Source organism: Cavia porcellus, unplaced genomic scaffold (assembly GCF_034190915.1).
Source record: "Cavia porcellus strain 051 isolate PalLab524CR breed Dunkin Hartley unplaced genomic scaffold, mCavPor4.1 scaffold_3, whole genome shotgun sequence".
NCBI lineage: Eukaryota > Metazoa > Chordata > Mammalia > Rodentia > Caviidae > Cavia > Cavia porcellus.
In genome coordinates, this window is record NW_026947486.1 from 50,622,616 (window position 1) to 50,635,553 (window position 12,938).

The 12,938-nt window shown below is 34.1% G+C and overlaps 1 protein-coding gene across 4 annotated transcripts in view; it reads right to left on the bottom strand.

The window, feature by feature from the left end:
- Chm (CHM Rab escort protein) overlaps positions 1 to 12,938 on the bottom strand; it is a 165,732-nt gene that overhangs the window by 31,163 nt on the left and 121,631 nt on the right. Inside the window, exon 13 of one of the 4 annotated variants that reach the window (XM_063246161.1) lies at positions 919 to 9,656. The exons of the other annotated variants lie outside the window; for them this stretch is intronic. Within the exon in view, the coding sequence (XP_063102231.1) occupies positions 9,655 to 9,656 (2 nt within the window). The 3' untranslated portion in view covers positions 919 to 9,654. Of the gene's footprint in view, positions 1 to 918; positions 9,657 to 12,938 lie in introns of those variants that run through there. 4 annotated transcript variants of the gene reach the window in all.

The window sequence follows — 12,938 nt, forward strand, 5'->3', positions numbered from 1 at the left end:
AATTTGTATGTTTCTAGGATTCTGTTCCTTTTTTTTTTTTTCTATGATATTAAGCCTAGGAGAGCAGATGTTTTCAAAATACGTACTGATGATCTTCTGTATTTCCACAGGGTCTGTAGTGATTTTACCATTTTCATTCCTTATTGCACGAATTTGAGCTTTTTCTTCCTTATAAAATAAGGTTGGCTAGGGGCTTATCAATTTTATTTATTCTTTCAAAGAACAAACTGTTTGATTCACTGATTCTTTGTACTGTTTTCTTAGTCTCTGTTGCATTTATTTCTGCTCTGACATTTGTAACTTCCTCCCTTCTTTTGGTTTGGGGCTTGACTTGCTCTTCTTTTTCTAGATGTTTGAGGTGTAACATCAGTTTGCTTATTTGTGTTCATTCTGTTTTCCTCATGTGGGAGTTCAAAACAATAACTTTTCCTCTGAGGACTTCTTGCATTGTATCCCATGTGTCCTGGTAAGATGTATTTGTATTGTTTGCTTGTAAATATTTAATTTCTTCTTTAATTTCCTCTGTGACCCATTGATTGCTCAGGAGTGTATTATTCAATTTCTATGTGTTTGTGTGGTTTTTGCAGAGTATTCTGTCATTAATTTTTAGACTCATGGTGCTATGATCTGATATCATGCATGGGATAACTTCAATTCTTTTGCACTTAAGTATGTTTTGTGGGCTAGTATATAGACTATTTTAGAGAATGTTCCATGTGCTCCTGAGAAGAATGTATATTTTGATGTTGTTAGGTGGAAGACTGTATATGTCTATCAAGTCCATTTTTTCACAGGTGTGATCCAGTTGTTATTTCTTTGCTGATTTTTTGTGTATTTGATCTGTCCCTTTGTTTCAATGGCATGTTAAGATCTCCTGTTATAATTGTGTTATTGCTTGAGTTTTCATTTCTGTTAATATTTTTGTATAGCTGGGGGTTCTTGAATTTGATGCATATATATTTATAATTGTCATCTCTTACTCTTGAAGTTTTCCCATAACTTGTATGTAGTGACCTTCTTTTCTCTTTGGATCATTCTGGGTTTGAATTTCAGATTGTCTGCAAACAGAATGGCCACCCCTGATTTTTTTGGTGATCCTGTTCCATGGAGTATTGTTTTTCATCCTTTGACTTTCAGTCTATGAGTTTTTGGGATAGATTGGTTTCCTGTATACAGTATATGGTTGGATTTTTCTTTTCTTTTCTTTTTTTTTTTTTTTTTTTTTTTTTTTTTTTTTTTTGAGACATGGTCTCCCTAGTAGTTCAGGCTAGCCTTGAGCACACTTTGTAGCCCAGGCTGGTCTCAAACTCAGCCTTGGATCCTCCTGCCTCAGCCTCCAAAATGCTGGGATTACAGGTGTGAGCCAGTATGCCAGGCTTTGGATTTTGTTTTTTGATTCACTCTGGCAGTCTGTTTCTTTTATTTGCTGAATTGAGGCCATTTACATTAATGGTTATTACTGTTATATATTAGTTTATTTTTGAAATGTTATCTTCTGCAGTTGGTTCTTTACCTTTTCACTCTTTTGAATCCTTTGCCGTGTTTAGTGGTTTTTTTCCTATATCTATCTAGAATGTCTTTCAGTATTCTTTGCAGGGTTGATTTGGTGGTCATGGTGGTCTTTAGCTGTTCTTTGAAGTGGAAGTGTCTTATTTCTCCAACATCAGTCCAGGTTGGAAATCATTTTTCTTTAGGATCTGAAATACTTCACTCCATGCTTTTCTTGACTTCATTTTTTGTGTTGAGATTGCTGTGATTCTGATAGGTTTTCCTTTATAGGTGATCTGTCTTTTCCCTCTAGCAGGGTTTAATATTCTGTTCTTATCCTGGATTTCTGGGATGGTGATTATTATATGCCTGGGTGTAGTTTTATTTTGGTTATGACTATTTGGAGTTCTATATTATACACTGATATTTATGTCAGTTTCTATTCTCATGTTTGGGAAATTTTTAGCTATTATATCTATCTCTAAGTAGCCTCTTGATATCATTTGTGTCATCACCTTCTTTTTTGTTTATACCTGGTAATGTTATAGTGTTTTTCTTTGCATTATCTTACAGCTGTTGAATTGTTATTTTCCGATTCCTTGTTATTTTTAAAAGATCTTTCCTTTCCTATTCACTAGCTGCAATCTTGTCTCCAAGTTCTGACATTGTCTTCACTTTCACTGAGGTGATTTTACCAACTTCCAATGGAACTTTTCATTTTTTGTATATCTCTTTGAATCTGCTACATACATTCCATTTGTTTCTTATATTGTTCATTCAGAGTTTCCATCTTTTTGCATTATTGCTATAATTTTTTAAGTAGGTCTTCTTCAGATGTGTTCCGCATATCTTTTATTACATTTATCATTTCTTCTTCTACCTAGGAGATTATTTCTGATCTGAGTTCTTTTATAGATTCTCAGAGTTGTTTCTGTATTTTAGTTTTTATTATTTCAGGAATTTCAGCTGTATGGCTTACATTTTCTTCTGTGTCTATGTCTCTTAGGCTTGCTTGGCTTAGTCTGAAAGTTTAAGATTGCATTTTGGTCTTTTGTTTTGTCATTTTCCTATAATTCTGGATTTTGAGTGATGTTCCAAAGGTTCCCCAGTGTACTAGGAATCACCTGGCCCACTTTTGGCTCCCAGGGTAGGCTTCAGGCAATTGCTAGCTGATTGGAGGTCACTGGGCATGGCCCAGTTAGCCCTGAGGGGACCTGTAGTGCATCTTCCTGTGGTTTGGGACCCTGGGTGTGGTCTTGCCACCTGGGTGAGTTGTTCCAAGGCTTTTCAGTGCATTGTGATTTAAGTCACACACATTCAGCTCCCAGGACTGAATTCTGTAGTTTTTAATTTTAGCTTATTAGTACATATGTGTAGGATATGATGTTTACATTCCCTGTGAGATGGTAGTATGTGTATATAAATAGCAATTCCTTTTTTTTTTTAAATTCCTTATTTCCCCATATACTTTGATCACTTTTTTTGGGTATATGTTCACATCATATAATGTTTATATGTTCCCTTTTCGTGATAGTACATGTATATAACACATCTTAATGTCTTTTTGCACTTCCTTCCCTTCCTTCTCTCTCTCTCCTCTATTTTTTAATCCCTCTTCCCATTTAAGAATGATCTTCTTACTTAATGTTAGATTGTATTTTGCTCTTTTTGTGATTTGGATTTCTCATATAAGGGAAACCATGTGATATTTAAGTTTGTGTGTCTGATTTATTTCACTTTAAGGTTTTGGTCTCAAGTTCCATTCATTTTCCTACAAATGAATCAAGTCTATATTTTATTGCAGAGTAATTCATGGTACATAAATATATTTTCTTTTTCTGTTTCTTTGTCTGGACATACGGTCTACTCCCATGATCTAGCTACTATGAGTTGTGCTGCTATTAACATATGTATACATGTAAAAGCTCAGAGTCAACTTGTACATTCATAGCATTATTCATAAAAAAGTATGAAAACTTTTGATAATAAGAAAAAAATCAGTTTACTTGTAAAATAAAATCTTTCATGAAAATAGTAATAAAATAATTTAAAACAGCACATTTTCAAATAGTGAATAACTAAGCAAAATGTTAGGGCAATTATTTTAAACCATTACCTAAATTCACTTTTTATTAAAGGTATATAACATTTCAATGGAGTCGCAAAAGCAGACAAGAAGGATTTGAACATGGCTGAATAGAGGAGGAATCACTTCCGAAAGACTCAGAGAAGATGAACTAAAAACACAAGTAATTGGAAGAGGAGAAAGAAAATATAACCATCATGCAAAAAAAAAAAAAAATCAATTTTAAGGAAGAGATGTGTAAATTAAACTAAACATACATATAAGAGCTTAGAAAAGAGGCAGGCCCATAGGCATGGCCCAGAAGGCCCCTGCCCATGCCTATCACCCAAAGCATCAATTCTGTAATAGGTGGCAGGATCCAAACTGCTCAACAGAGTCTACCAGCATAGTCTAGACTTGGGGCATACAGGCCCTTAGCCTCATCAAATGCAGAAGAGGCTGCAGTTTGGTAGCATTTCACCAGCACACAGCAGAGGTGAGTGATCAAAGCTTCTTCTACCTGTCCATTTGTCCTCAGACTCTAAGTAGAAAAGTGATTGCTGCTTGTGTTGAAAGTCTTCAATATTGGACCCCAGGCACACCCGAGTCACCACAGAGATTGCCTGTGGTTTCTTCCAAGTCAACTGGGACATCTATCTGGCACACAGAGCTGGCCTGCCTTAAGTCCATACTTAGCAGTACAGGCTCCCTTGGGCATACACCTAGCTTTCACTGTCCTGCTCTAATTGAGGCCTGCTGAAGTCTCCATCTGACATTTAGCTCAAGGATCCAAGCAACTCGGTTTTACAACTTGATGTTCTAAGTCCATGTAAATCTCTACCTTTTACACATGGACTGTGGCAATGTCCATTCAGCACCAAAAGTGCTATCTCCATGCTGGGAACAGCAAAGTCTCCATCCTTCATTTAGCCAGAGCTCTATGCCTGATCCCTGCCTATTCTGCCTCAATGTACTCTCGATGTCCATGAGATGCCACCCGGTGTCCTACACTCTCAGTGGGGCTGCAGAAATCTTCCTACATAAGTTTTGGGCATATTTGTTTCTCTGCTGAACAACTGGAGTTGACAGGAGTCTCTGCATGGTGTCAGAATTCTATACCATGGACACCAGAATGTATATCAGGTAACCAGCATTGGCCCCTAACCAGCAAAAATCTATGACAAGAGTCTCAGAACCAAGGCATACATTCTTTGGTCTGAACTCCCAGTTTGGAAAGCTGCCACAAATTGGTTTATGCAGAAAGGCATCCTTGAACTGAATAACCTCCATACAAACTCACAGGCTATAAAGAAGGACAAAGAGGAATGTGACTTGTAAAATAAAGACTATTGGTCTGGAAAGAAGATAGTCTTCTGGAAATACAGAGGAAGTCTTTCTCTTTCTTCCTCTTGCTTTTTCTTCCATTTTGTAACTTTATTGGTATATTTTTTAACTATCACTATTTTATTTTTTAGTGTAGGTCGGAATTTCACCATCCATATTCTTGTCCCTCCTTTTAAATTACAATTTATTTGTTTAAAGAGATCTTCCTATTCTTTCCCTCTCCCCTTTTTTCACTTTCTTCTTCCAACTTGTTCCTTTAGCATTTTTCTCATTTCCTTTTTCTCTACTTTAATCTGAACTCCCCATTATTTTTCACTTTTCTATTTGGTCATCTCTGTTAATGTTATTTAATACCACTAGTTTCCCTTTACTCCTTAATAGTACCTTTTATATCTAGTTTACCACATTCTTCACAACTTATATTGCTTTATTTTCCATAATTCATTTTTCTCTTTCAACTTCATATCACATTCACACCATTCACCTGTGTGAATATATAAGTACCTAACAATATTTTACTAGAGTTGAATGCTGTTTTATGGTAAAAGGGGATAAAAATTCTCTATTGAGTGGACACTTGCTGTATATAATTTTGTGATTTGTCTAAATTTTGCTATATAAATATAGCTCTTCACCTATGGTTAACGATGACAACATATCAGTTATGAGAATTTGTCATGTTTTAGTTTATTTGATGCTAATGTTATTAGTGATTATTTTACTTTAACTAAATTGATATAGCTGCTGTGATCACCTGATCTCTCTTGTACACCAATACTTAGATTGCCTAGCGGCCACAGTACTACAGTTCAATGCAATAGGACCAGGTAATAGTTGAAATATAGGTTGTAGTCTTTTTCATCTTGGGGCAGACTCAAAGGGCAGGTGCAGCCATGCCTAGAAGATGGCCCTGTAAAGTAGTCATTACACAGAGAGGTCTGTATTTTAGTAATAAAATTACCTACCATAAGAAATTTACAAACCTCAGTGCAGAAAATGAATATACAAAACAGCAACAACAAAATAGAAAGTGAGAAATCATGGAAACAAAAATGTCAATCCAAAACAACAACTTTCCCAAAACAAATCCAGAGGGCAATAAAGTAGAGGAATTTGAAAGCTATCTAACTGAAATTTCTGAAATCGTAGTAGCAGAAGTAACAAAGCAGATGAACAAGTCTCTAAAAACCAAATCAGGAATAATTACACAGATAATTAAAGAGATGATAACCAAAATGAAGGTAGTGGTTAGTGAATCTATGGTAGATACAGATTTAAAAAATAGGAGACCTGAGGAATGACACAGAAATAATGAGCAAACAATATAGGAAAGAACTGGATTCCATAAAACTGATTCAAACAGATATCCAGTACATTAGAAATTCTATGAAATTTATACACAACAAAATCAGTTAATACAAAGATAAAATATCAGATCTAAAAGACAAGGTTTTGACTAGGGATCATCAAATGAATGCATTCATAAAAAGAGCAAGGGACCATGAAAAATTAACCTAACAGCTAGTAGATGATGCCAAGAATAATAATATAAGATTAATTAAAATCAATTTAAAAAGCAGAAGACAACAAATGTGCATAAAAATCTACTTTATATAAATAATAGTAGAAAAATTTCCGAGCAGAGACCAAGAATTTATAGACAGATAACTGAGACATTTGCAAATCTAAATAGCCACCAGGGGAAAAAAAGTTACACCAAAACATATTATAGTCCAGATTCTAGAAGTACAACAAATAAACACAATATTGAGAGTGCTAGAGAAAAGAAAGGAATCATCTATAAAAGAAAACGCAACAGAATCACAGCAGATTTCTTAACACAAACCCGTAAGTCAAGAAGAGCTTGGTGAAGTATCTCAATTCCTTAAAGAAAATAACCCTGAACTAAGATTGGTGTACCCTGCAAAATTATCTTTCAAAATTCATGGAAAAATAAGATATTTCACTGATAAAGAACTCCTGAAGTAATTCAGGATCACAAAACCAGCAATCCCAAAATGGATTGTGAAGAATATTCTACATCAATGAAGACAACTATTAAAAACTTCGAAAAGAATGAATCTACCAGGAGAGGCCAGCAATTGAATAGAAGGGAAAGAAAGGGAATCAACGTCAGGAACACAATATAATGATAAGGAGAAATAACTGTCAGTTTATATATCAATATAAATGGTCTCAACTCAACCATCAAAAGAAACAAATTGGCAGAATGCAACAAGAATCAAAATCCAACAACATCCTTCACAAAAAGAAACATTTAACTCAAACAACAAAATCATAGATTGGTGGTAGCAAATCTATGAAACACATGCAACAGTGGGCTATTTATATCATGGGAAGCTTTAAAATATTGCTATCACTATCATATATTGAAAGTCAAAAATGAAAACAATAGTCCATGTAACAGGAGCCCCCACAAAAGGATGAATGACTATTTTATGTCCAGACAAAGTGTATTTCAAGACAAGACTGCACATAAGACACAATAGTCTCTACATACTTGTTATGGGAACAATCCCAGAAAAAAGGACAACAATCATAAATATATACACATCATATTCTAGCACATCCATGTATACAAGACCTATATGCATATGAAAAATCAGATAACTTTTTAATATGTAAAAACCTTCTAATAAGAGATTTGAACTGTTGATTCTGAGTTGTATTTCCCACACATTTTGATTTTTGTTCATGAATTCTCTGCCTACCCCTATGTCTTCAAGATTTCTACCTACTCTGTCTCCCAGCAGATTTAATGTTGCTGTTTTAACATTTATATCTTTGATCCATTTTGACTTTAGTGCCTAGTGACAGGCATGGTTCTAGTTTTAGTTTTTGGCATATGGAAAGCCAGGTTTCCAAGCACCACTTATTACTTATTAAGGGTCTTTATTCCAGGGAACATGTTTAGCCCTTTTGTCAAAAATGGTGGCCGAGTGTATTTGCAGTTGTGATTGTATCTTCTAACCTATTCCATTGATGTTCAGGTCTATTTTCATTCAGGTGCCATGCTGATTTTATCATCATAGCTTTGTCATATAACTTCAAGTCAGGGATTGTGATGTCTCCTGCCTTGTCCTTGTTGCCCAGAATTGCATTTGCTCTTTTGGTCTCTTTTGGTTCCAGATGAATTTTAGCAATGATTTCTTTAGATCTTTGAAGTATACTTATGGTATTTTGATTGGAATTGCATTAGATCTGTATAACAATTTTAGGAAAATGGCCATTATCAGAATGTTTGCTCTTCTTATCCATGAACAAGAAATGTCTTTCCATTTTCTCAGATCCTCTTCAATTTTTTTCCAGAGTGCTGTAATTTTCACTGAATATATCTTTCACTTCCTTTGCTAGATTATTTCATTTTTCTGGATGACATTGTAAAGTGTGTGGTTTCTCATATTTCTCTCTCAGGGAGTTTGTTGTTTGTTTAGAGGAATGCTATTGATTTTTGAGTGTTGACTTTGTATCCAGCTACATTACTGAACTTGGTTATCACATCTACAAGTCTTTCAATGAAGTTTTGGGGGTCTTCTCTGTAGACTATCATTTCATCTGTAAATAATCATAATATAACTTCTTCCTTTCTTATCCTTAGTTCTTTGATTTCTCTCTTTTCTAATTGCTCTTGCTGTGTTCCCAGAACTATATTGAATAGGAGTAGTGATCATGTACATTCTTGCTTTATTCCTGATTTTATAGTGAAAGCTTTTAGTTTCTCACCATTTAATATGATGCTCGCTGTTGGCAAGTCATAGACAATTTTTATCAGATTGAGGTAAAGACCATTTATTCCTATTTTCAGTAGGGTTCTTATCATGAATGAGTGTTGTGTTTCATCAAAAGTTTTTCTGTTCTATTAATGTTGTGAGTCATTTTTGGCTCTATTGACACAACATCTTCAATAAACATTGTGAAAGGATAGAAACTGCTCAAAGGGGAAAAATAAGTCAGGGAAAAGGAAAAGTATGAGAAAACAAAAAAAGATACAAATTTGTATATATACACATAAAATAGCTAAGATGATTGTACTACTAATTCTATTAATTCTTGGAATAATTTTTCATGTCTATATCTGGTAATCTGAGTAGCTCTTTTGAAGATAACTATGCAGAATAAAAATCTTTGTTATGTTCCTACCACCTTGTTTTTAAAGCCTATTTTGTTCTTACTGGGGCTCTTTGTTACTGTCATTTATTTATCTCTTTTTTTTCTTTTTTTCTTGTATTTTGTTTTGTTTTTCCCTCCAGTACAGAAAGAATTGATGTACATGTAGAGGCTTAGACATGCCTAGAACTCCTCCTGAAGAGTTTATAAGTATTGTTTTTATTACATGTGATGGTATGAACTCCTACTTTGAAGAAAATGACATATTATGTCATCATTTTGTTTTGAAGTCCAATAATGTTTTCATTTTTTGCTTTGATTGGTTTTAGTCTGTTTTCTATTGTTTAATTTCAACATGTGTGAAGGCATGGCCAGCTGTTTAGAAGAAAACAAGAAACATTATGGTAGCAATTTTCCTATTGTATAGTTTTGAATGCCATAATGCTATCATTCTTTTGTTTTAATTAGGTTTGCACTACGTTGGTTTGAATTCATTGTGTGTAAAGACATGGACAACTATTTTGAAGAAACATTATGGAGGCCACTGTTGATTTCCAGTTGTCATGTTGTGAAGTCCTTGTTGCTTGCTTTGTTTTGTTCTGATATGCTTTGTTCTGTTTTGCTTTATTCTCTTTAAAATAAAAAAAAATAAAAATCAGATAAGCACTAATAAAATTGTAATGGGGGACCACAACACCCAAGTATCACAAATAGATCAACTAGACAAAAAAAAAAAAATCAATAAAGAAATATCAGAGCTGAACCACGCTTTTGAAAAAATGGAATCAGTAGATATCTACACTGCTCCACCCAACAAACACAGAATACATACTCACTTCAGCAGCAAAATTGAATTTTCTGAAAAACAGACCAAATGCTAGCTCATAGAACATGCTTAAGTAAATGTGAAGACATTAAACTTATCTCATGCATATTATCAGATCACAGTAAAATGAGAATGGAAATTAATGACAAAAGAGACCACAAATACTGCATAAACACATGGAAATTAAATAATTCCCTAATGAATAAAAAATGGGTCACAGATGAAATAAAAAAGAAATTAGACAGTCGACAATGGAATAATGTCAATATGATATGTAGGAACTTATTAGATACATTGCCAGTCATAAAAGGAAAGTTATTAGCAGTGAATTCCCACATGAGAAAAATAGTACAATATCACACAAATAACCTAATGTTGATTTTTAAGATTCTAGAAAAAGAAAAATTTTAAAGCAAAGATCATATAAGGAAGGAAACTGTAAAATTTAGAGCAGAAATAAATACTATTGAGAATAAGAAAACAAAAAGAATCACTTAATAGAAGACTTATTTCTTTGAAAGAATAAAATAGACAAACTCTTAGTCAACCTTATAAAAGCAAGGACAGAAAAGACAAAAATCCATGTAATTAAGAATGAAAAGGGTAATGTTAAAATGGATCCTGCAGTAAAGTAGAAGTCCATCAGTATGTACTCTGAGAACTTGTACTCTAACAAGATGGACAATTCAGAAAAAAACGGATTGATTCCTAGATACATATGAATTATGAAAGCTGAATCAAGAAGATATAAAAATTCTAAATAACCAAATATCAGTTAACAAAATTGAAGAAGTCATAATAAACTGCCAACAAAGAAAATTCCCAGTCCTGATGGATTCACTGTTGAATTCTATAAAAACTTTAGAGAAGATCTAGTGTCACTACTCCTCAAACCATTCAATGAAATAGAAAGGGAAACAGTGCTCCCAAACTCATTCTTGGAAGCAAGCATTTTATCCTGACACCAAAACCAGAGAAGAACGCAACCAAAAAAGAAACTAAGAGGCAATCTCCTTAATGAACATAGATGCAAAAATTCTTAATAAAATATTAGCAGTCAATGTGTAACAAATCACCAAGAAGACTATAAACCATGAAGAAGTAGGATTCATTCTAATGATACAAGGATGGTTCACCATATATATGCAAATTAATAAATACAAAAGAAAATCCCAACCCACTAGATGTCTGGCAAGTTTATGTTCCCTAAAACAAAAGAATTAATTTTACAAACAATGGAGGCTGAGACATAAACACATTTATTGAGAGAAAGTTGTTGACTTAGCAAGAGAGACAGAAGGGGTCCCAAGTAGGTTGCTGAGGATCCTGCCATATTTAGTAATTTTTATAGAGCAAAGTCATAAGGTGAGGTGAGTTCAACGTGGGGAAAAATGGGAACTCACAAGGTGGGCATGAGGTGAGCACAACTATGGTCAACCAAAAAGATTACAAGTATAATTTCTCAGGCAAAATTATTTACACCGTGAACAAATGGGGAAACAAGTCAGGCAGTAAGTGGGCATGAATACAGAATAGGGCCTTGGCCTGTAAAGGGTTAGATTACTGGCTCCTCAAGGTGGTGGATACATATTTAGAATATGAATACCAGATGTTTATCCTTAAGGAGTGGCTGCATCTGTTTTGTCTTTTGTTTTGAGATCTAGCCTGCAGAGGGAGCTGTTTGTTTTCTCCCATAGTTGCAAGGTATCTGGTCTTTTGCCAGGAATCCTTCATGGTCCTAGTCCTGTCTGACTGCCTATAATATTTCTATCTAACTCAGTAGTCTACAACACAATGTTTTAACAGAAGCAAGAATAAAAACCATACGAACATCTCAACAGAAGAGGAAAAAAGTACCAGACAAAGTCCAACACATATTCATGATGAAAACATGGAATAGGATAGAAGGACTTTATCTCAATTTGATAAAAGCCATCTATGATAAATCAATACCCACATTATATTAAATGGTAAAAAAAATAGTTAGCTTTTGTTTTCAAAGCAGGAACAAGACAAGGATATCCACTATCACCACTCTTGTTTAATATAGTTCTGGAAAGAGGAATATGGATAGAAAAGAAAGAAATTAACTTATCATTTGCTGATTACATGATAGAAAACCATAAAACTCCAACACTTCCTAGAATAACCAATTTCAGCAGTGTAGTAGGATACAAAGACAACATTAAGAAATTAACAGAGTTCCTATATACAAATAAAAATGACACTGAGAGAATTAGAGCAAAAACAACTTCCACAAGAGCATCAAAGGAAATGGAATACTTAGGAATCAATCTAATGAAGAAAGTGGAAGACTTTTACATTGAAAACTACAGTATGCTGAAAAAGGTGTTCAAAAAAGATGTCAGAAAATGTACAGATATTCCCTGTACCTGGGTAGGTAGAACCAATATAGTCAAAATGACCATATTTCCAAAACTTTTTTTCAGATTTAATGAAATCTCAGTCAAAATGGCAACAGTATATCTCATAGAACTACACATAGAAACTCTAAAATTCCTAAAATGCTGTGAAGATATTCATAACTTCCACTATTTGATTTTTTGCCTCTGTCTTTTTTCCTTTTGAAATCCAGAAACCCTAGTCTTGAAAATATACATATTTTAAGGCCCATACATTATTGTTTAGACACCTAGTTAACAGTTAGACCTCAAACAGCAAGTGAACTTTTGTCAAATCCCCAAAAAGCCTCCTACTCTCTTTAACTATAAAAATTACAGAAAAGGAAACAAATGGGTTTATCTCAAGGCACCAAAATGCCTGGTGTCCACACTCAGGATCAGTGTCAATTAACAAGATGCATAAGAGGGGTTTGTAACATTCCAAGGCAATGATAGTGCTGTGAAAGGTGGTGTCCACTGGAACCCCATGACCTTGTGAACTCATCTAGGGATTTATAACAGAAGGAAACAAAGGAATACAGGTCAGCCAGTAACCAGTAACCACTAGTTTCAATGGCAAAAGCTACTTGACCACTGAAGTTTGAAATAAACCTCACTTTTTTCTGGAACTTTTTATCCTATGGGTTAATGTCTTGAGAATGCTGTAACAATGGAACTGGAAGAA